This window comes from Camponotus vicinus, unplaced genomic scaffold (genome assembly GCF_025532165.1).
Source record: "Camponotus vicinus isolate PSW18456_S1 unplaced genomic scaffold, iyCamVici1.0 SCAF_11, whole genome shotgun sequence".
Classification (NCBI taxonomy): domain Eukaryota; kingdom Metazoa; phylum Arthropoda; class Insecta; order Hymenoptera; family Formicidae; genus Camponotus; species Camponotus vicinus.
The window spans coordinates 9,954,853-9,980,450 of NW_028141947.1; the positions used below are offsets into that span (position 1 = coordinate 9,954,853).

A 25,598-nucleotide genomic window follows, 5' to 3' on the forward strand; every position below is an offset into this window, starting at 1 on the left:
ACATAATTAAAGTCGAGTGTTTTCATATGGAGGGAAAAAATATATGTACATACATATCAAATTTTACAATAAAAAAATTTGAGAATTAAAGAATAGATTCTCCTTTTTGTAATTTTTAAATATAATTCGAGGACTATTGAATGCACTTTTGCAAGAAATTATTAAAAATATCTTTGTAAAATTGATATATGTATTCTAAGAGTATAACATTAAAAAGTTTTTTTAAATTAACTTATCTACGCGCAGATAAAAATAAAAATAATAATCGCCAATAATGTTTTTTTCTACACTTCTTAATGGGAACAAAAATTTTATTATCAACTTAATTTTTCATTTTATTTAACGGTATGTATTTCTATTGTTATAATAAAGGTAAAACACACACACACAGTATCTATCCTTTGTTATAATAAAGGTGTGAAAATCAGTATCGTCGATGGAATAAACCCCGAAATTTGCTGGCTCCTTTCTTCTCGACATGCATAGAAAGAAATGTTATTGAGATGCTAAGAATTGCTCCTTACGCTTTCTAGCACGAATTTCGTTCTTAATACAAGCACACCAGATCGTGCAGACTCGTAAAGCGGTATTATGAGTTACGAGCCGGTAAGATTAAGGCCGATCAAGCTCTCGTAATTCTATCGGCGACGCGTACCATGCTTTATAACCTCCCGTCGTACGCCATCAGAATTTTTCATTGTCACTTGAAACGTATATTTGGCAGATATTTGCGATGTGAAAGTATAAAGTTGACTGACGTAAAAGAAAATTTATTATTTTAGATAAAGCCTCAAGAATATAATGTGCCTGTAATAAATATGATTTTTTTCTATAAATTAAGTTGCAATTATAGAATATGCATGCAGTTATGCCGATGGCTTATTTTCCTATGTTGATTTTTTCGAATCTAACAGAATTATTTACAATTAATTTACAGACATTAATTGATTTTATACGGAGATTAGATTTGTTACTATATGTATAATACATTTGAAAGAATAATATGCATTTTATATTTAGTTTTGTACTAGCTACAAAAAAAATATTTGCTTGTATAACTGATTTATCATTAAGTCAGAAATTATTAACAAAATCTTATAATGAAACATGAAGACAAATTTTTTTATCTCCGCAATTTCTGAATCACAGAATTTTTCATCAAGAAATTTGACATTTCAGAATATCGCAAGAGATATTTTAATCTTTTTGGATCAATACAAAACTCATAATTGTTAGAAATGTGATTATTTTCCCCCAGAGTTTCCTTTTTTTCTAAGAAATATCTCCTTTGCTCAAGCACATGGCGCAGGTGAGCAGCAGGCGAGATCAAAAGATTTCGGCGGCAGTGGGGATAGAATCAGAAAGGTGGAAGGAAAACGTTGGACGGATAAGGGTTGAACAGTGAAGCGGAATGAATTGCTTCCGTGCAGACGGCGTTCTGTAACTGATAGCTCTGTCTTCATTTCTTTCTGACACGACAGTCTCGTTTCCTCCTCTCTTATTGTCTCCTTTGATTCTTCCCAGCACTCTATATCTTCTACTCGCGTTTCGCGTTCTGGAAGCAGTCGAACAGGGAGCGGAAAGAGAACGCGAAAGAGACGACACAGGGTCGTGCACGCGCGAAGGATCAAAACCTATTCAATCACATGCGAGTGATTTTATCCAAGGATCGATTATTGATGAATATTTTACGATACGTTTTTTTTCTCGTAAAATCTTCCGATGCGCCATCAAATATCAGAAGATTTTACAAAAAAATGTGTCATAGATAGAATATTATATTTTATATAATTACTATATTATATACAATATTATTACATTTTATATAATTACTATATGTGTGTATATGTGTGCGTGTTATAATTATTACCAGCATTTGACATTTATCCAATTGTACTTACAGAGAAAATTACTTATATTATTAATTTTATTTGAGAAATAATTGTAACAAGAGATTGTAATTATATTTTTTTATATTGCTGTTTAATAAGATCAAAACATTCATATAGGTATTTCTAATAACTTGTTAAAAACTGATTGTGCAAATTCAATTAAGTAATAGATTTAAATAAAGCATATTAAAATATGCTTTGTCATGCAAGCTTCGTTTTTTTGACGTATAACATGATTATCCCGTGTGAGAAGAATAAGCCGATAAAACTTTAAAATATTCATACAAATATATTTTTAAGTAAATATTTAAAAAATCATAATATTTTCATCATTATATCTTTAGTAAAAGCGTGGAATGAAGATATACGTGAAATAAATTTCATAATTTAAGTTTTCTCGTGACATTTTAGTTTCCATTAGACCGCAAGGAGAACATCTAAATGTAAATTATTTCAAATCTATGTCATACTTATTTTATGTTAAAGACCAAATTAAAAGCCCAGCGTTTTACTATGCGGTTATTAAGTAAAGCAACGCACATATAATTACAACGTAATCACACCAAGCGCGCCGCATGAACGCAAAGCCGAGGATCATCCGACGTAATGAACAATTTCTTGTTTAACGAATTCTCTGGCGAGCTGAATTTTTTGTCTTTTCCGCTCTTGTATATTCGCTCAAATACTGTATGTGAAAGCGAGCACATAGAATTCGGAATGTATCCACGGATACATATACAACAAATATGTGTCGAGGGGTTTAAAGGGATGGCGAAGAGAGAAATAGAGAAAGAAAGAGAGAGAAAGAGAGTAGGGACTCGAATATGTATTTAATATGCAAATTAAAGAAATGGGATTATGTCATGCGGAATGTGGCATGTGATATTTCGAAGCCGGCCCTGAGAGGATTATACCCTTGCGGTCCACCTGTATCGGTATTATGTAAATCTATGCGTGCGCATGATAGCTTCAGATGCATTTGATATCCAATTTCTTTTACAGTTGTACAGCGTATAAATTTTTGACTGTAAATTTCACGAAAAATCCTAGTTATGTGGAAGCTTCATTCAACATGCGATAAATTAAGAAATTTTTAAGACGTTCTAGTTATAGTATTTTTGCTAAAATCAGTCGACTAATATTATATATTATATATATCCCCCCTCAAAAATGGCCGCACTTTTATTAGAATATCAAGCATTTATTCAGTAGCAAGCAATATATTGTCTCTAATAAAGTTCGTTCATTATAATTTGAATAAGAAACGACGATAAGCGATAAAATTTAACTGAAAATGGCAGGATAATAAGCAGGATTGATAAGTTTGCGCTACGTGACTCGCAAGTTAGCGATTTTGTTTATAGTAATGGATTTTAATAGCACGCGAAAGCGTACAAGGTTCGTTAGGGATCGTAAACAAAATGCGTGACGCTCGTTGAGCCGTGTTGAATTATGCACTTTGGGTTTACGTCCTCTAAGTAACGCGGGTGAAAGCGTGCTTTTAGCAGTAGTAAAGGCTGACTCTAAGTTGCCGCAAATGCAACATTTTATCTTCGTTCGCGGAGGATCGAGAGCCGGTGTTCGGAGGTCGATGCTTGCGAAATTCGTTCTGGAATCAATTTACGTTTTTCTGTAATCGTTTATGTCGAGCACGGTGGTCGAAAAAAGTTTCAACACACGTGGAATAAAGCTGTCTGTTTTGCGAAATGTTATGAATTTAGAGTGCGAAAAATGAATAAAACATATCATCGCTCGTCGAACGCGACGGTATTCCGCGAACATCCGGCAGCGGTGGAAATGCGGCGAGCGTCGAAATCGCATATCGATTTCGCGGGAGATATACACGTGTCGAGAGCGTGGAAGCCGGGCGATAAATTCTTTCTACTCGAAACACTTATTTGCGATATACGTTCTCTCATGCGAACATCGCGAAAATCTATTCGCCGTTCGACGATGGAAATTTAGGAACTTTATTCAATGAATCCTTTCCAATACATTTTCCCTCTATCGAACTCGGATCGAACGCGATCGGCGCGTGACAGAATCGCATGATTTATGCTCGTGATTTCCATCGGCCATGACAAATGGAGGGCGCACGGCAATAACGATCAAGAACCATTTAGAAACGTTTCGAGAAAAATTTATTTTGATGTTCAAACGCGTAAAACATATATAATAACAATTTATTAGAGATCCATTGAAATATCTGTTAAAATGTAAAGTACTATTTTTACCGTAAATTAAAGAAGACATATTTCAAATATACAAAACAATGAGACAATGATTGTACGGAGATTATTTTTGATTCTTCGTGAGAAAAAATAATTTCTTTCATGATCAATAAATATAATTTTAAATGTAAAAATTAAAATATTGAGATATTAAGAGAAAGCACGAGTAAACATTTAAATTTAAATTTAATTAATAATTCTAAAATTTAAATTTAATTAATAATTTTCCCTTTCTTAACAAATATGGTTTTGATCGTTTTTATTTATTGAATTCTATAAATTATTATGTAGATTATTATTTTTATTATTTGTTTCATATATTGCTTTATAACATTTAGTCAATATTTTAAATTATTTTTTATTTCTGGTGAATCTTGATCGCGTAATTGCTGTACATTGTTTAAATATTGTTGGACATGTAAAAACACCAAACTGGCTGTCTTATTAAGAGAAATCTAATCCGTGAAAATCCGTCTTTGTCACGAGACGATTTATTTCGGCGCACGCACAGGCGATGAGCCGAATCATGCACGCGAGAACGTCGTGCTGACTTATGCCGAAATTACGCACGGTATCATTTATATTCGACGATTCGAGGCGAGGCAATTCTAGCATCAGAGGTAAATGGAATTATTTCATGTCCCTGGAAATTATGGCAAACTTTACCTACGTTTTATGGAACGTTGATTATTTATACAGCATTATTTCATATCCCATTAAAGTAAAATAGAATGTTAATTTTAAATAACATGTAAATATATAAGAGAGATAAAACATCTTGTATAACACATTTTACTCGCTAAATTATTTAAATTACTTAAAAAAATACAAATTATCATATGAAAAATTATATAATATTCCAGGATACGCTCATAAATATTTACTGTACAAAACAATTAATTAATTATATAATAATATAAATATAATTATAGAAATTTTACATATTAAATAAAACAATAATAGAAGAGGTAGAAAGTTACAAAGTTTGATGCTATATTTTAGAGTAAGCAAAATATCTCATAAATCTTGTGTCTTTAAATGCTCTAATTGCTATCGCAATTTCCGTTGTACGGTTCATTATGTTCTTACGAGAATGTTTGTAGCGATACACACATTGGGGAGAATAATTAGACGCGTGCATGACAAAAAGAGAGATCCTCTTCTATCCGTTAAGTGATCTTGATAAATACGGGCCGCGTGTGCGCCGGTTAAAAGTTGACGCTTGCCACTACTTGTCCCGGACGCGATTTGCTGGCGACTACATGTGTAGTGAGAAACCACGACGGGACGAGTTAATGAGACGGTAACGCAAACTTTCGAGAGAGAGACCGCTTACGTAAAATATTAATTCGCCAGAAAACAATTATCTTGATCTTTCTTAGTAGATGCTACGAAAGCAAAATTGCATTTCTCACTGCTGTTATTATTATTATTATTATTATTATTATTATTATTATTATTATTATTGTTAATGAGGCGATAACGCAAATTTCTGTAGTTTGCGCAAATGTTGCCAGAAAATTATGTGCCGCAATTACTATGATAATAAAATTATATCTCTCATTGAAGCTGTCACTATTATCATTGTTAATGAGACAACAGTGCGAATTTCAGCCATATGGCAGATATCATTATCATTGTTAACAGAATATAATGCACTGAGCAATTACATTAGACCGTTATGTGGAGGGAAAAAAAACGAAGCGGTAACTATATTAATCGTAATCGCGATCATTGTGGAAATGAGGTTTGTATTTCATCGCGTTATTATTGTCGCTTTATTATAATTATATCCTCGTCGCGAGGACAGTACGTCAAGAAAACGCTTCTTCATCTAAAATTACTCGTTATTGGTCGTTGCATCGCGGAAAGCGCCGTTCACTTAACCCGAACACGAAGAAGAAGGTCCGCCACTTGTGCTACGACGAAGACAGGCTGCACTTGTAAACTTAATTACTCGCGAGAGCCAGGCAGCACTTGAGGGAGGCCATCAACCAGGATGCGCAACGCGAGCCGACTGCTCGTAAAACTCGTAATCAAGCCTTATTAAAACCGTAGGGGCGTGAAGACTAGAAGGGGAACGAAAAGGGCTGTTGCAACTAGATTTAACCCTTTTAAGACTCTAGGAACATATGCTTCAAAGAATGTTTAATGCGAAAAATAATGCTTTCTTACATATTTCCAGGTGCAATGAAAAATGATTAGGCGTTATTTACAATTTCGTAAAGGAAATATATTTCGCAATCTATAAAATGCAGATATTTCATCAAAGATTTCAATAAAAAATTTTATTAGAATGAAAGAGAAAGAGAGAGAAAGTATTTAAACTGAAATTATCTATTATTATTATTCATATTGTTATTTTAAGTTATTATTTTTGTTCTTATTTTTTATTATTTATTATTAGTATAAATATATTGAACTTGGTATCACGTTTCGTAGCATTGTGTGTACTTATATTTGCCTATTATATTTGCATATTATATTTGCATATTATATATTTGCTAAATTGTTATGTAGGTATATTAAATACCGATATGCATTATGAAAATACTGGATGACAATATAAAACATAATTTAATTAATAATTTAATTAATCAACGAAGAGATTTTTCAGAAAAGTTGCACATTTTAATATCCTGTCCATTATTGTCATCCAATAATGAGAATCTCATCTCATCACCGGGCGAAAAACAATGTTCAACACATATAACACATTTAACGCAATATGTATAATTATTTTCTTCATAAATAAATGCGATAACGAAAAAAATTCGCGGTATTATATAAAATATTATGCAGTGTTGATATAATTTCTTTACAACTTTATTTTATCCAAAGAAGGCCGATGCACGCATATCCATCCTTCGTGGGACAATTTTCCAAGTTTGTCGTATAGGTCTTTTTTATGCTTACGCCGAGTGTAAAGAACGTAATAGCGATGAGAGATGTGTTTTCGCGGATGTTACGATCATCCACGGAGACTCATAATCCCGGTTCGTCGGAAGATCATAAAGCGGAATCAAGCGTAATTAAAACGTAACGCTCTATCCGCGTTTGGCTTCCGATAGTCAACTCCCGCGAGTATTAAGTGTTCAGTCGTGGTAAAATGCAATGTTTTTTTTATGAACTCTCGTAAAATTCATTCTATCGATAAACATTATCCGTTCGAACAGGTTGCGAAGACCAATAGTCGAAAGAACCGACCGAAGAGATCAGAAAATCGAATTAAGATGCGTTGGTGGTTTTTAATGGTTGTTAAAGCGAAGTGCTCAATTTATGGGTTGTATAAAAACAAATATTACAGCATCATGTGCTTTTTGTTTTACACATATACTTCCAGTCATACTTAATGTTATAAGATTTTTTATTGATTTCATCGTATTATTATCGTCTTATTGACTCTACATAACTTTCATCTTTATTATTACTATTCTTATTATTATCAACTATTATTAAATTCTTTTTTTTTACAAAAATTTTTTTCTAGTATTTTCAATTTAAATTTATATATAAATTTTCTTTTCCCTAGAATCTCAATTTTATTCAAGTGTCATTTTTTTGTCTCTCTAGGCTAGCAACAATTGCGTTTTAATTCCCTTGTTATCCATATAACGCATACATATAATTAATTTTTATTTGCATATTTCTATCTATCTATCTACATAATTTTTGTTTAATATATTCGATACTAATTATATACTTTAAATTGTATGCACGTCATTTATAATAAAATAATAAGTGCGTATATGTACGCTTGTAAAACTGGAACAACAATTTTTCATGTCATGTGTATTGATATTTGTAAACGCGAAAAAACGCTCGTAACCGAAAAAATCTCACAATCCACGAAGTGCGGAAATGAAATGTTGGGTTTGCAGTTGTTGAACAAACATTGAAAATAACGAGCGGTGTCTGAACGATACATGTATACGATATATGTATAAAAAACGACGAATCCAGAAAACCGGACGTAACGATTGATCGACTAATATCGTTACGGAGTATCTTATTGTTAGTTGCTTGCTAGAAACAAACTTAGTAATCGTAAATCTTTTTAACGAATCTGTACTTTGTATACGAAAATAGTAAAAAAAAAACTTCGTGACATAGTATAAATCTTTTGTCAGCAATAACAATACGCTCTTTATTGAAGATTTCTGAAACTTTGATCACATTTTCAACAACTTTTATTTATGCTCGGCCGAAACTGGTTAGAGAAAGGGAGAGGTAAAAAAAATATATAGGAGAATGTTCGAAACTACAACTACCTAACGATATACGGAACATCGAATAGACTAGCTGAGAATTTCAATGTTTCGAGCTGAAGGTTCCTCGTCTTTCTTCTTCTCACTCGTCCCATTCAACAACGTCCGTTTTCTTTCTCTCTCCATTCTTCTTGCATTCTCTTCAACCCTCAGCTTTCTCTCCATCCGTCTCGCTTCCACTCTCGTGCACCAGTCCGGTAATCCAGGAATAATGAACAGCCAGCTGTCACTCGCAATACCCGCCCTTCCAGCAAATACGACCCTCTAGGAGTTTGCGCAACTTCTGGCCTGGCTGTTTTCTGATGGAAAGTGTGTGCGTGAGAGAGAGAGAGAGAGAGAGAGAGAGAGAGAGAGAAAGCGAGAAAAAATGAGAGAAAGGAGTGAGTTAGAAGAGCTATATCAGGAAAAAATGCTGACTCGGCGCATTACATATGCAGAAATATGATTTGCCTTGCATAGACTCGTCAAGCATCTGCGATCGCGCAGTTATTTCATCGCGATGATGATTTACATTCTACTCGCAACGACGAGAGTTGTCCGACATGATCGCGCGCGAGGTTTGTAAAAGCCTTGTCGTTAATTATGCCCGGGAATCGATACGGCAGCAGAATAAACGCGAATAATAAATCACCCGCAAATCCGGCTTAATCGTACGCGACGTATGGCAATTCGATAATAAATGGAAATAGCATGCGTATTTGTGGGCCACAACGCCCCGACGTTCTATTGCAAAATATCAAGTATCGGGAAAATCCAATCTCGCGGGGATGTAGTCCTATAAGCTGAAAATGATTGAACAGTGGTCGTATATTGCTTTCATTCGGAGCGAGGACGCGTCACAGACAGTTAGGTATTGCTCCGAACTACTCGCGAAATTCATCGTAATGAAACGATGATAAGCGATAGAATGATGAGACGAAAGATGTGATATCCTGCGAAATGGAAAGAAAATCAGAATGCACTATAAGTCGCGCATTTTTGTCAACGATGCAAATTCTTAAATAAATCTGAAATCAATCTTTCCTCATTTGAACGATATTTGATTTAAAAATATCTTGATAACGCATAAATTATATATTTCTATTCCTTTTTTCATTTTTTCTGGTATTGTATTTTCGATATAAAAAATGTCCTGCAAAATCTGTCATTTTTTATGAAAGTTGAAACGACTAAAAATCGATTTTGGCAAAAAATTCGGTGTTTTCACGCCCGATCCAGTGGACCAATAATAGATCTACTTTGAACAATAGATAAATCCCGTCGGTTGATCGGTATACACAGCGTGCCGGAAATTGTTCCGCTGGATTCGCGAGTTAAACGAATTACGTCGGAATAACTACACGTCGAAAAGAGCCGGTAATTATTTCAGCGGAAGAACCAATCGGACGAAAAGCGAGATAAATCACGCGGCGTCGCGAGCTAAAGGGCTCGATGAGCAACGACAAAAAGAACGCGCGCGCGTGCATAGACGCCGAGGGTGGAGGGTGTTCCGCTTGTTTACCCCGCATCCCTCTCCGTCTCTCGTTCCTTTTCATTCGCGCTGCCGTGGCCGCTTCGATATCCCGACGACGGATGACTCTGCCCTTTCTGCGCTTGACACAGATGCGCGACCGACATACTTTTAATTCTCTTTTAATCCCCCGGTTATTGCTACTCCCCTTTCCCGGCGCGCCTCGCCGGCGGCGGCCCCCGCCATTCATCTTCCCTGTATTTCGAACACTCGACTCGTGTATGACTCCGCGAGGGATGAATAATGGCCGGCGTGCTAGACGAGCACCGGCGCATAATAGAGTCATCGGTTGCCATCGATTGCTACAGGTGCTCGCTCCTCTGCTCTCTTATTCATAATGCGCCGTAACGAGTATTGTCCCGGCTCATGTCACGTATTACGCAAAAGCATTCAAGTTTTCAAGCAAATATTGAAACGCAGATGCTGGAAGCTAAATTGAGAATAATGACGGTTGTTGCTACATAGAAGGATATAATGTCATTTTAGTTATATACCAGTCATTGAAAATTAAACAATTGAATGAAGATTCGGAGAAACAAACAAGCGTGGCATTTTAATGAATTTCAACGGAGATTAAGTTTAATTTTTTTATACATAAGATGAGGCGAAAAGAATCTTACATGCGTAGAAGAATTAATAATAATTGCATTCTCTCAATATTAAAATATTTTCTTAATATATTGTCAGCTTGGAAAATTATACTTATATATTACAAGTTTTATTGAAAAATTATAAAACTTGAAAATTTACACAAGATATAAAACTTGAAAATTTACACAAGATATATATGTATTTCGACAGAGATGATAAAAATATTAAATTCAATAACAATGTATGAAATTTATTGCAATGATAAAAATTTATTTTCAAAAAAGTATTTCCACGAGGAGATTTTTAGATTTTTTTTCGAAATTTACACATGTGATGAATTTATGGCTTTGCATATAAATCATCTAACAAAATTATAAAAGAGTTTGTTACTTCGCTTCGTAAAATAAATCGATTTTAAACTCGCTGAGAAATTTATAATGAAAGAACTTCCGAGTCATTCTATGTAATCATTATCAATTGCATTTCGACTTGTCCATTCAATGGAATTAAATGCGTTGCGTGGTTTCGCATGCAATCTATCCTCAGAACAGCTAGCAAGAATTATAGTGATTAACAGGTTTGACAGAATGAGGCGTTTAAAATGTGAAATACAATCGGTCAAGTACGCCAATCATCAGGACACTAGATAGAATATAGGAGAGAGTTCACCTCTCGCTTTATCGAAATGTTATCAACAACGATAACAAGAGAAAGGGAAAGAGGGAGATATCAGACAAGACGGAGCCTTGTTTGACTTTTGCACATAAAATTTTCAATTTTTATCGCTGCACCATCTTTGGCGAACCGGTCGTTATATTTGTTATTTTGCTCTTCTCTAGCAAATCGCATTTTGTCGAGTGCAACGGTGATGTTATTTAAATTTATGGAACGCGTTTTAGTACACGGCGGATAAACCATTCGTGTCACTGTGAGAGAGTCTTGTACATAAAAGACTATTACAGAATAATGCGACGATGTTCTTCAACTTAAGACAGATATTTCAAATATCGCATCTTTCGTTTTCCTTAAAATTCATGTTTTTCCATTTTTTAATCTTTCTAAGTCTGACTTCATCGCAAACATTTTTCTAAAGTTTTCCGGTATGAATTATTACACTCGAAATAATGCATCAAAGAAAAAATAACTAAATAACAAAAGGTTAGGAAAAAGCTTTTACATCAATTACAATATAACATTTTCAAAAGAAACAATAATATATATATGCATCAATCTGTATTTATTATAAACATTATATAATTATTCAATATATTTAATATATAATATATTTAATATATATTTAATATATATAGTTAATAATATAGTTAATTAATTAAACAATTATATGAGACTTATAACTTTCCGTTAAATGCTAGAAAATATTCTTTCCCTTTATCGATCACTCGCGGATATTGCGAATCATCAGAGATTTATTCCGGAGCCGCGAGTATTACTTACGGCTCTTAAATTAGCTATTGGAGAAACGTTAGGATGGAGAAGAGGAAGGAGGATGCAAACGCGAACGACATTCCCGATAACGACGCCTCTGTCGACGCGCGGAAATCCCGATGTAGCTGCGCCGGAAGCGCACTCGCGCTCTCGCAACCGCGGTGTCCCGGAGATTAATGAATATTCATTGTTTCGTAACTCAAACTTGACGAGGGAGACGCATCCAACGGCAACTCGGATCTGGAATGCAACGTTTGTACGACATTTCTCTCACTCCCTTCTTCTCCTCTCTTCTGCTTTATTTCTTTCCCATAAATTACTAAAAACTATTCGAAAGAAAAAGATTAGAATATTTATTATAATATAATTTCATATTTTTGTTTCAAATCTTTTTATTTTCGTTCGTTCAAGATATTTCTCAAATTTTAGAATCAGAAAGAGTTACTTTGTAATTACGTAAATATTATATTTAACACACATCGTATATTCGTGTATCAAAGTCGAAGAATAGATATCAATACATCATTTTGCTTTGTTAATCTTCAAAAGTGAATTACAACAATCTACAACGATACATGTTTGAAATTAATATACAAAAGAGCACGTGTAGATTGTGTTACTTTAAAGTTATAAAGGGTAACCTGACTCCTATTATAATCGCATTTCTATCCACTTTGATAATGTACAACCGCGTTTCGCCCGTCGATCATTCTCCTTCCGTTCGAGCGCTCGCTTCGTGCAAGCCACACCAGGGAGTTACAGCTCGAAATTCATGCATCTGGAACGACCGCGCCTCGAGGGTGTACAAGGTTGCGAGAGAAGAGAAAGCGAGACAGAGAGAGAGAGAGAGAGAGAGAGAGAGAGAGAGAGAGAGAGAGAGAGAGAGAGAGAGAGAGAGAGAGAGAGAGAGAGAGCAGAAAAGAGAGACGAGCGGGATGCGAAACGATGGCGTCGACGTCGACGACGACGACGACGATGACTCGAAAGAGAGCCACTTACGTTTGAATTTTAAATTCTCCCCTACGAACGAAAGATTCTCCGATGACGGAGAATGAGAGACGGAAGTGCACGGGATTGAGAAGATAGGAACACCTAAGCGAAAGAGATTAAACTCGTCGAAGCACGAACGAGTCGAAGGGGTCAAGTTGTCTCTGATGAGATCAGCATTTTACAGAGCAGCGTACACAAATAAGAAGGGGAAATGTAAAAAAAAAAGCGAAGAGCGAAGAAAAAGCGATGAGGAATGCACGAGACACTATGCGTATTTCATACTTGGATGATGAACCGGTCCACTCGTCCTTCTCCTTCTTTTATAGCTGCGGGATATCGCGATCTTCCGTCTCGAAAGACGAATTTACCTTCTTCTTAACGCGCAATTACCATTCGCATTCTTATCTTTACGAAGTCTTGTACGATAAGGAGTCTTGCCTTGACAAATGGTTTGTATATGAAGGACCTTTCGTTGGAATTGCCTCAAACTTCGTGATGTTGTTCTTTGACAAATGTCGGAGAGGCGGAGAATTCGGCCAAATTAAACTTTAGAGAGACAGACAACAGCCTGTCTTGTTTATTTCCAAGCGAACTTTATTTCAACAACAGAATCTTAATTAAAAATGTAATTATCAAGTACTATTCTCTCAACGTTGAAAGTTAAAATGATTTTTTTTAGAGGTTTCTTAAGATACCTTTTCGTTCTTTCTTTCTCTATTATCGGGATTCTTTTTTCTCTTTTCAACTTCAGGAGCGCATCAGCGAAGGTCGATTCTCGATTCAAAACGGATCCATAAAATCGCAAGGCCCAGTTCAATCGCTCGCAGAAGCTGGATCTGCACGAACCATAGGAAAGAAAGTAGAAGGAAAACGCCGACAGAATGGCGGCAAACGAGCGCGGGACGAAAAGCACTTCCTTGCCCTGGAATCCGGGATTATCCGCGAGACGAAGCAGATTCGATAATAAGTATGTGCGCCTATATGAGACCATTGTGCACCGCGTTCAAAATCGACTCTATACGTTGCATAGAAGAAAACATAAAGGAGAAAATAAAAAAACGAAAACCACTGAATGTCATATCGATACGTCCAATCGAGCGCGATATCGATTTCTCTAAACGAGAGAAATTATATAATAGAAGTAAATATAAGAGAAATATAAAAAAATTAAATTATAAAAGATTTCAGACAGTTTTTGAAAACTAGATGAATATTTGATAGAAAAAAACGGCCAATATATTTAATTAAAAGTCTAAAAATGTGCTGGGGAAAGTAATATCAACTCTTCGTAATTATTAAATAATCTGATCTTTCTGTAATCTGATTAATTTGTAAAAGATCCTCTAATGTCAAAGTAAAATATATTTCTTCTCCACTTTATTTCAATTTTATTTTGATAAGTATAAACTATATATTAATTGCAAATCATATGTTAATCATATATTTGAGTAACAAGTCATATAGTTAAAAAAATTATTAAAAAAAGAAGATATTTAAAAAAATTTTATCTATAAAAACAATAAAGTTCGAGGTCAAAATATATATTTTTGCTTTGATGGTATATAAATATATATATATATATATATATATATATATATATATATATATATATATGTATATTCTGCCTCTAATATATTTTGTAAAATATATTACGAGTATCGTTTTATTCGAGACGTAGGGAAAAATTCCGTTCACAAACATGAGGGAAAGATCGAAGATGCATTCAAGAATAAAAACTAGCAAACACGTGACGAAATAAGTGAAAATTTCTTCGCGACTGCCGAGACTTCAGTCGCGAGATGCGGTTGTTTAAGTTGGCGAAGTCTGAATGAAGGAGGAACGAAAGACATGGCGAAAGAGCACGGCCGAAGATGAAGCACGGTTAAGAACGAAAGCAAAGTACCGGGAACAACGTGCGCATTTCAATATTTTAGAGTTTTCGCCACCGTTGCCGCCGCGAAGGATTCTCCACTTGGAGTGTAGCGTCGTAATGCAGGTGACAATTGGAGCGTGTCGATACCGCCGCGCCCCGAGATTCCTATAATGGAATGGATAGAACGTCTCTCCCTATCCTCCGGATTCCGGTTTCCTTTTATACCGAGATTTGCCCGGAGAACTTTACGCGCCGCGACGGAACCGTACCGGAAAATCGCTCGCCATCTCCTCGATAAAGATCAGCAACCGTGATCTTAACCCTTCCGCTACGTATAGCGATGTTGTAGTCACCAACCATGGAGAGAACCATGTTCCTGACTGTAATGCGACTGGTTGAACAGTCCTCGATAGTAAAATGTTATGGAAACGATATTATATATGAAGAATAAAAAAGAAAGATACATCAAAAAATCCACATATATTAAATATGGCTACTTTATATATTTTTTATAATAATATAACATCATACATTTGCAATATTGCATTAATATAATACATTTGCAATAATGTCTCTCGATATTGAAGACTGATGATTTCAATGAGAAAGAAAAGGTGTTGATAATAATTTTAAATAGATAATATATAGATATATCCAAAAAATAGAAATATACTGCTGATAAAAATCAAACTATCTCACTCTCCCTTTAGATATAATGGAAATCAAAATATATATTTATTAATTATATAAAAAATATTTAATGAACTGTTTTTATTTTATAATTGTTTAAAATTTTATATATTAAAATATTTTTATTTTAAATATAAGATAATGCGATAGATAATATAAGCAGTTAGTATATTTCTGTATGACGCATACTAAGAAATAATGATAGCTATAAGCTTGCAGGCCAATAGAAGTGAAACACGCAACGAAGTAAACAGAAAATACAGTTTTATAGGTGGCTGTAAAATTTTATAAGGTGAAATATTTCTAAGCGTAATGTAATAGTAGATTATATAGTAATATTTTAGATACAAGTGTAGAGAGTTATATATCACGATATACTCTCGGCAGTAGAAGTAGAACGGAACGAGTCAGACGCGTGATACATCTTATACTTGATGAGATCGAGCAATCAATGGCGAGGAAGAATGCTGAATCCGTGACAAATCGATCGTTTTCGGTAATCTCAGGATGAGGAAGACCTGATAAGACCGGATCGGCCAAAACCGATGGCACATTCAAGCATACTCGACGCTCTATCGCGCGCGCGTTTGTGATCCTTTACGTAACTTCCCCGAACCATCCATCGTTCAGAAGTTTCCAGGCCGCGGCTGGATGAGTTTCCCTCCAGAGAACTTTTCGAAACTCGCAACGACGCGCGAAACCTCCCGATATGCCGTCGGCAAGCGAAAAAGATACCCGGACGCCATTGCTAGCCGTTCCCAAAAGACGCCGCAGTCGGAGTTTCTTCACTCGACTGAGATCCGTTCGAGAGGAAAAAAATTCTCGTCGAGATATTTTCCGAAAGAGTCGCGATACATCTCTTTCCAAAATTAAATATTAATATCAAGCGCATCCCACTACGATTAAGAAGAAATTCATGAAGACAAAAGTTCTTATTAAAAATTGAAAGATAAATTCTTTAACATATAATACAATTAATATTAATATTAAAATTATATATTTGAAAGATAAATTCTTTCACATGCAATTAATATATTAATATTAAAATTATATATTTATTCGATATATTTCATATGTCATCTTTAATTGAATAACATTTTTAATTGTAGAAAATTACATTCATCGCAACTTAAGAGAGCATTGGTCAAGAAAATATGAAAGAAGCTTATAAAATTTGAAGGATTTTATATTATTATATTAGAATAGCATTATGTAAAAATATATTAATAATTTTTTAAATCAATAACGAATATGCAAAATACCAGTTAAACGCTAAATCGTAATAATACAAAGTTCGACTCGCTTTGTGACAAATATTAATTACGGAAATTCTGAAATTGTTCGATAGACATCAAAGATTAGGCACGCGCGTTATTACGTGCGCGTTTTGTCCCTCTAATCAGAAAGCGACGGAACTTGCATCGGAATCAATCCAGCTTTTCCGCACGAGCAGACGCTTCTGAAGACTCGTGAATGACCCGTCGTGATCTTGCAAGTTCCCGTATGTATTCTGTACTCTCCACAAGAGAGAGAGCAAGGACGGAGCGTCAGAAACGATGGAAGGGAAACTATCTCGGAGCAGTGAGGAACTTTCCGCGGCAACTATTCGAAGCAGAGTCGGAACGGATTCATACGCACCTGGAAGTTGGTCAGACTCGACGCGCGTGTCATGCGAATCGCTTCGTGCTCTCGAGAAACGCTAGATTCGCGCGCGCGAGGACATGAGAAAGAGAGATAGGGAAAGAGAAGGAGGGAACCTTACTGCCTGAGTTCCGTCTGATGCCGGATTACATCAAACTGGCATAACACACATCCGCCTCGGCTAGCTGACTGGCGAACTTGCCGCTCTTGAGACTTCACCCGGAAATTCTCCTCGTTCGCTCGAGAGGAAACGTGGCTAAGGTAATTGCATCTATCCCAGCATGCCGTCAGAGACGGCAGATTGCGGACTTGCGAACTTCAGACCACGATGACGCGAGACTCGTTCGTTGCTTCTCTCTCTCCCTCTCCCTCCGTCTCTTTCTTTTCCTCAAAGATGATGCCAGTATATAATCAGGGTTAGTCGCAATTCTTATGTTAATTCGACGGAAAATCAGAAACGACTCGTCAGTCACACGATTGCCGAGTGCGAGAAAAATATCGAAAAAGTTGGCTTTTAACGTTCAATAGTGGACTCCATGAAAACAAGTCCTTGAGTAAATTTAATTTATAAATATTGAATCTACACACTTTTCCGGTTATGTAATGAAAATATCGCATCTATATATTACGTTACATATTTGTAGAAAATTGTCATGGTGAAATTATTTGGAGAATAATCGAAGAAGAGAATAATTCAAATGTTCTGTAAGTTAAAGTCAGTTATGGGATTAAGCGACGGATAAGTCGACGGGAATTGTACGATCAATCGACCGTTTCTCGACGGGAGGACAGTCTTTCTCAACATGTTCCGAGTCTTCCCTCTACTTCTACCTCGTGGAAGACATTCCGATTTCCATAAGCGACGTCCGGCGGAGACGTTTAAACGACGCCAGGCCAAACGCGGGTAATCCACCGTCAAAGCGCACGCGAGCATACGATCCAATAAACGATCGACAGTAGAGCTGTCCCTTTGACGTGTGTTCATACATGGCTAGGCGGAGTCCTCCTTTTTGGAGCACGGTCGCCAGGAGGCGACTTGTCGTCGGACAAGTAAGAACACACAGGTCAGTGTATAACACATACGCGTCATAAAACATACACACACACAGGCATATCGAACCTAAGAACGCACAAGAGCAATGTGATCGCAACTTATGAGCATTCCCGCCATACATTCACTACCGTGCAAGGAAGACGAGCTCACATGTGCAGGCTATGTGTACGGACACACGCGCTATGAGCTCTCTCTCATTCCTCCTTATCATCCCATACAAACGTAGACTCTGCGCGGGGAGGAAAGCTCGCGAAGGGAAAATCCTTTGGCCAGCGAAGCTTGGATAATCGCGCTTCGAGCTATAGACGCGCTTCTCTCCGTCGCGGTAAGGATGCCGACAAGGAGGGAAAAGAGGATAGGAAGGTGGGAAGGAGAAAATGGAGGGAGGAGAGAGGAGGAAAAAGCTCGCTTTGCTGCAATCGCAGCTTGCCCATCCACGTGGAAATCATAGCTCGCTGCGGGAGCCATCGGGACTCGAAATTGTCCGGAAACGTTTGCCGGGCTGTGTTCTCGGCGGAGTCTTCTTTCCTCCCTCCATAGCGTAGAGAGAGGAAGGATAGGACGCGACAGCCAGCCGACTACTTCTTCGGGGATTTGGACATAAAGAGACCTCCCGGAAGATTGTCTGAGGATCTCTTTATAATTCGATGGCAACGTTCGAGAAGACGTGTAATGTCAATCGAATGCATATCGAAAGCGGACGCGTTTTCTTTAAAAGAAATGTTACGATCACGGAGAAAGAAGTTTGAGACTGTATTGCTTAAAATAGTATCAATATTGTTAAAAATTTTCAATTGCATTTAATAGATTCTGGAGCTCAGAAAAATACAAGCTGTATATAGATTTTTCAAAAGGTACAATAAAATGGAAAGCTTTTTAGATTCTTGAAAAATACTATATTAATTATTCAAATTAATCAAGCTTGTTTAAATATCTATAGAATTACGATTCATTATTTTAAATAAAATATGAAAAAAATATCGCTCTTGGAAGAAACACGAAGATAATCAAAGAACAATTAAATAACAGCTGATCCTTTAACAAAATCTGAAAAGATAAAATTGCATATTGTTAGAAAAAATAAATTATGTTTATTTATTTAAAAGATTAATACTTGAAAAATTTATTGTGCATTAATTTTAATATATTAAAAGGATATAAAACATGTAATATACAATTACGATTTTATGTAATTTTTTAAAAATAAGGCTATATAAACGTAACATTAATAACAAAATTTATTATTTGAAATCGAAAATGGCAGACATATCTAGACGAAGGGCATTTTTAAAATGTATTTCAAAGAACATAAAGATTTATACATATGTAAGATCCCGCGATCGACGAACGCGTAGCTGGCCCGAACGAGAAATATCAAATACGGCGTAATAAATATCCTCGTCGCTTCCGCGCGTATTTCGCCTGAAATTTCTCACGGTATGTCTACGGGAGAATTCGAGAATGATCCCCTTAGGGGTCAGGGACCTGGCGCGGAAGTGCTATATCGCGGAATCTGCTGGCGAGTAGCAGCAGCAGCAACAGCCGAGCGCGAGGTTCGAGGTTTGCAAACTCTCATCGTACGAGGACGGTATTGGATGTCATCACGAGAGAGATTACGGGGCTTTGAAAGAGCCCCTATCTCTCTTCCACTTCCATTCATCCTCCTTTCTCCATCCACCATCGTCATCCCGCGCGCGTCGCTATTTCAGTTACTCCTACCACCCTACGTCATTCGTTCGTTGTACGATGTGCGACGCACATTCGAAGCGTCTCTGTCGCTCCCGATCCCTTCCAGCAACTCTCACGGGATGGAAAGAACCCCCCCGTGACACTGAAGGGAGAGAGCCAGCTCTCATATCCCATTTGCCCCTATTTTTCATAAGCGATATTAGAATCTATCATCGAAGAGGCCCGGGCACAGGCGCTCGCCCTCGCTCTAGGATCGAGAGCTATAGAAAAGGTGGTGGGTACCGATAAAAAAGATAGAGGGAATCTCCCGATTATCGGGGGGGTGGGATGCCGCGATCGCTGACGATTATCGACCCTATTGAAGCGACAATGTGAATGGATCTAGACTCGCGAGATCGCAAGGCATCGCTACCGACGAGCGGAGCGGAAGAGAGCTGAGGGAATCGAGAGACCTGCCCTATATATTATCGCGGCCGCGCAATATTTCATTCATCGCGACCTCTCGATCTCCTCGGCCCTTCTCTCTGCTCATTCGATTTTCAATTGGGCATGCGCTCCTCGCGCGATCTCAATAACGTTTTCATCCCGTTCCTCCTTCTCGTCGGTATGGCTAGTAAAGTGTTGCTACTAAAAATTTCTTGGTCACGTACGCCTTGTCGGAGATCGATGACTTTTAATCCCAATGACTTTCTAATTTTATATATCAAGTTTTAGCAAAAACATAAAGAATATAAAATAAAAATAAAAAGAATGAGAAGTGATGACGTATTTTCTACTACAAGCATTTAAAATTTGATACTTATAAATTTACATTATCATGATAAAATGATTTTAATCGATTGAGTGAACATTAACATATTGCTAATAAATATTTTATTATTTATTTTATGAATGATTAAAAATTGGTCTGCTTGCGAAAAATTTTTTATACTTTTATATTTTTATTAGTTTGTAAATCTAGAAAAATATTTTATTATACATTATTAAGGAGTATTATGTTATTATTAGTTTTAAATATATATTAGTAAATTACTAATTAATTAGACTGTATTTTCTATGCATCAGAAAGAGTAGAATTATAATAAAAAAGCCTCACAATAAGGAGGAAAAATTTATAAATATTGTATAAAATTCCTAAATCACATGATGTTTAATCTCTTAAAGTTTCAAGCACAAGCAGGATAATCTTTTTAATAACGTTTTCTTTTTACTTTGTGTCAATCCCTTTGTACTTTATGATAATTTCTCCTTCGTAACTATCAATCCGTGAAATGTAAATTCGCAAAATACCGTCATGATTTGCACAAGCAGCATATTCCGAATTTTGTATTATTTATCTTTCCTCGTATTTATCGCGGCTTTAGCGTGATTACTAATTACAGCTTTCAACTCGCATCGTTAATTATCTCACCGGCGAACATTATTGACTCATTAAATAGGATAGTTTCGTACAAATTTTCAGCACGTTTGTACGCAACAAAGTTATAACAAAGTCTTCCGCAATATTTTCAAAAAATAAAATTAATGTACTCACCTCTATGCCTATTAGTTTGCTTGTCGAACATCAGCATAGCATCTTCGATCTGAAATATAAAAAAGTGACTTTGTTAGAAAGGGATTATTTCAATTAAAAATATATACATATAATTTATAAAACTTAATCTAATTAAGTAAATTAAATTTACTAAAATCGTTTTTTTATTTATCTCATATATTAAATTATTTTATTAATTTCATTTAATTTAAATGTTTACTATAGTGCGCACGTACACGCACACACATATGTGTGTGTGTGTAATATTTTAATCCCGACTATTTAACTCTCATTATTAAGCCTATTAAGTTATTTAGAATATTTAAGCAGATATGTCGCGCATGGTTTATTTATTTAAAGTAAGTTCAAAAGGATTAAAAAAAGAAAATTTTAATATTTATTATATTGTGACATTTATGTGGCCAGTAATTATTTCTTTAACGATGCTTGTTGACTAGAATATATTTTGCATCGCGCTTTAAATTTTTGATATATAATAGCTGATATATAGTTTGTTATCATTATTATTTTGGAATTGAAAAAGAGGACATATGAATCGCTGAATAAAATAATTTGGATGTAATGTGAAAAAGCCGTTGTGTATAAATACATATATCAATCCGTTTATCAGAAATTTAGAGAACGAGGAATAAAATATTTAGTGAACAATTATTGTATTAAAACATTAAAATATATACGATAACAAATCGGTTCTGTTTATTTACGTTGTGTACGTCAGCATGTCGCTGCGTTCAAGGTCGATTTTTAGAAATATCTGGTATTATTATTGTCCCGATTTTATTATTGTCGTTATGACTCGTATTTATTTTCGATCGTGGAAATCGGAAGTATTGTCCAAAGTGTCGCGCGTTTAAGTACAGGAGTATCATTCAAAGTGTCGCGCGTGTGAATTGACAGACTCTGATGAACAGATTCTGTCAATCTGAGAAAAGGAAGAAAAAACCTGGGAAATATATCGGACGTTAAACGGAGCAATCTTGAGGTATTTATTATTTATATATTAGTTGTACTATAAATCGCTCAGGCTTCTAATTCGGCTCGTTTATTTGAGCAATTTTAATAGAATAGAATCACATACACATGCATACACACACAGAGAAAAATTTTTCTTATATAAATATCCTATAAATTTAAATCCTATAAAAGTTTTTATTAAAAAAACGTGTTTTTAGAAATTATAAAATTATTTCATATTTAGTTGCTTATTATTGTATGTATCGGATATAAAATTTGGCGCGTACTATAATAATTTTTTAAAATATTTATTTTGAGCGCTGTTGTAATTTGAATATCATCAACTTCACTATTGCGCATCGGTTGGTGAGTGATGAACTTATATTTTAAGGTAACGGATTAGATTATAGATGTAGATTGTAAGTAAATATTCGTTATTTTAAAATGGATGAATTAGAATAAATTAAATCAAATAATTTTTAATAATTTTTTTCAATATGCCTCTATTCCAAGAATAAATTAAAATATAAATTAGACAAGGAGGATTATAAGTACTTTTTTTCAGTTAGAAAATTTCATTTACTTTATTTATTAAAAAGTGTGCTAATAATTTTATTAATTGTATGATAATAACTAATTATTATAGTACACGCCGATCTTACTCCAATTTTTCATAGCCCCTCTATTTACGTTCTAATATAGTTGTTTATTAAAAACTATTCTTAAATTTTGCTTTAACTATTGTAAAGCCAAGTGATCAATCATTGAATTACCTGTAATGATAATAAATAACATAAATGTCTAATTAATTTTATTCTATTATAAATTACATTTTATAAATTATATATTATTATAAAAATTTTAATCAATTTTAATTTAATTGATAACTTTACTTCAATCAAAGTAAAGTTATATAAAATAAATGAACGATTTAATGATCATAAAGTCGCACGATAGTTAATGCATAAAATATACACGTTCATCTGCTTACAATGGTAATTAGCTGATGATAGAACAATAAACTTTCATAGAATTGCTACATAGCATAAAATAATATTTGTTTTCATTATAAAATCTCTTACAGTTAACATGTTTTTTCACGAATTAAAAAAATAAAACTTTTAAATTTTTCTAAAAAAAAAATAATAATAATTATATTCATCTGATAAACTCATAATGTTAAACGATCAATTCGCATAATATATAACGCATCGTTTATACGATGTAGTCATATTACAAATAAATAAATTAGTAACTGTATATGCAATTAAAATTAATTACGGAGTTATAGTATATAATTATTGTATGGCATAATCGCGCGCGCACACCGTCATAAATTGTTAATAATACTTCAATTAACAGCCTAATCTAAAAAATTGTCAAAATGCATTAAAAGGTAGAATATATATAGATTTAGCAATACAATATCAAGTAATCTGCATCAATTAAATAAAACCAGTCATCCTCGGAATAATAAATAAGTTTTAGCAATATATTTAATTGTAACAATGTGTTACAATTTGATGGATCTTACGTAAAAATAAAATTTGCTTATCGAAAGAGATGATTGATTTTTAAGCGATTTCCGAAAACGCCAGTCGAATGATGAATAAAATGTTTTGTAGCCTTATGAGAACTAGTACGTGTCGTAAAGCACAGCTGGCCAGAGATTTACGGAGCATGTTGCTGAGAAAGGCGAAGAAGGGATGGCCGAAAGTAGCGGGGGTAGATAGCTCTGTATATGGCCAAAGCGCGAGCGGAGCCCCGAAGAGGTGTAGGAAGAGCTAGTAGGATTTATGGGACAAGAGAAACAATAGAGGATTACTCTTACCTCCTTTGCCCGCTTATTTCTTCTCGCTTTTTCACATAGTAACTATCGATAGTTTATAACGTTAGCATCGCGAGCAATATTTTTCTCATGATGTTTGAGTAATCATGTAAACTGTCATGTATTGAATAGACGTTTAATTTTTTATGATTTTATATATTTTACGCGTAAAGACTATATTTTAAATGTTTCAAAAATTAAATTTAACAACATTAAACGGAAAACACAAATACAAACAATAAGACACACACGTATAAAATAAAATAGAATGAACTGTATTAAAATAATAGGAGAATTTATACCTAAATTTACACTGTGTGAGATAAAAATTAATTTCATCATCACATATAATTTTGGGATATTCTTTTGTTTTATACATGAAAAAAGGTACAAAATATATACAGTATAAAAATTGAAAAAAAATACAAGCAAAGCTGTATTTAACCATAATACTTAATTTAATTCTGATTAATGATAGCAGCCAAACTGGCCAATTCTATTGTCTTCTTTTTTGTAAATTTAGTATTTTATATCGTGCTAATCATGTATTTTGATTCTAAAACAAGAGATCCACAAAAAATTAAGAGTTAATCAGTTTGGCCTCTAAAAGGATTTCAACTACTAATTAAATATGCCAAATGCTTTAAAATAACACGTAACAATACCAGTCACGTCACGTTCTCATTTTATTTTCTCGTCAGACAGTGTAATAAAATTTTAATGAATTTCGTGTAACGATCGTGCCGCTGCGGCGAGAAAGTCGCGGAAAAATGCCAAGGGAATCGGGTGTCTTAGCTGACATTTGTTGCGACTTTTATTTTTCGAGAGGTGATATGCCTTTTACGAGGGGGGTTGCCGGCAACGCACAAAACGAGGGGACAGGCGGGCTTTTAATGAAAACGCAAGAAGCGTCACGGCATAAGACAAGACCGCCACCGGAGGAGTCATCATTGCTTATGCTTTTCCTCCCTCTCTTCTCATAAAGTACATATAAAATACATCCTTTCATTATTCCTTAATGTTGTAGTCTTTGTTGCAACTGTTGTATTGATGTACTCTCGGTCTCGGTTGAATCAGTCTGACGATGTTGGAATGATTCTCGTATCAGTAATAATAACTTCAATCAAGAAGTGATTTTTTTTATTCCAATAACTGCATGAGATTTCGATTTTTTTCAACTTTATTAGCATTCGTCTGAATTGTCACTTTTACTTTAATTAAAATTATTTTTCTTTCAACAACAATAATTAATTCAAAACAATAATTATTTCAGTCATCGAAATGTGTGAAATTTTGATAATAGTATTATTTTTTTAGCGCGAGAATCTTTGCAAATACGCAATCGTGTACTTTCTTCATTATTTCGAACAATTATCGCGAGTTGCG

The 25,598-nt window shown here is 34.8% G+C and overlaps 1 protein-coding gene across 9 annotated transcripts in view; it reads right to left on the reverse strand.

The window, feature by feature from the left end:
• Rbp6 (RNA-binding protein 6) overlaps positions 1 to 25,598 on the reverse strand; it is a 620,420-nt gene that overhangs the window by 92,585 nt on the left and 502,237 nt on the right. For all 9 annotated transcript variants that reach the window (XM_083081660.1, XM_083081663.1, XM_083081657.1 and 6 more), the window contains one exon: positions 21,410 to 21,458. In XM_083081660.1, coding sequence (XP_082937786.1) covers positions 21,410 to 21,458 — 49 coding nt within the window. The remainder of the gene's footprint in view (positions 1 to 21,409; positions 21,459 to 25,598) is intronic.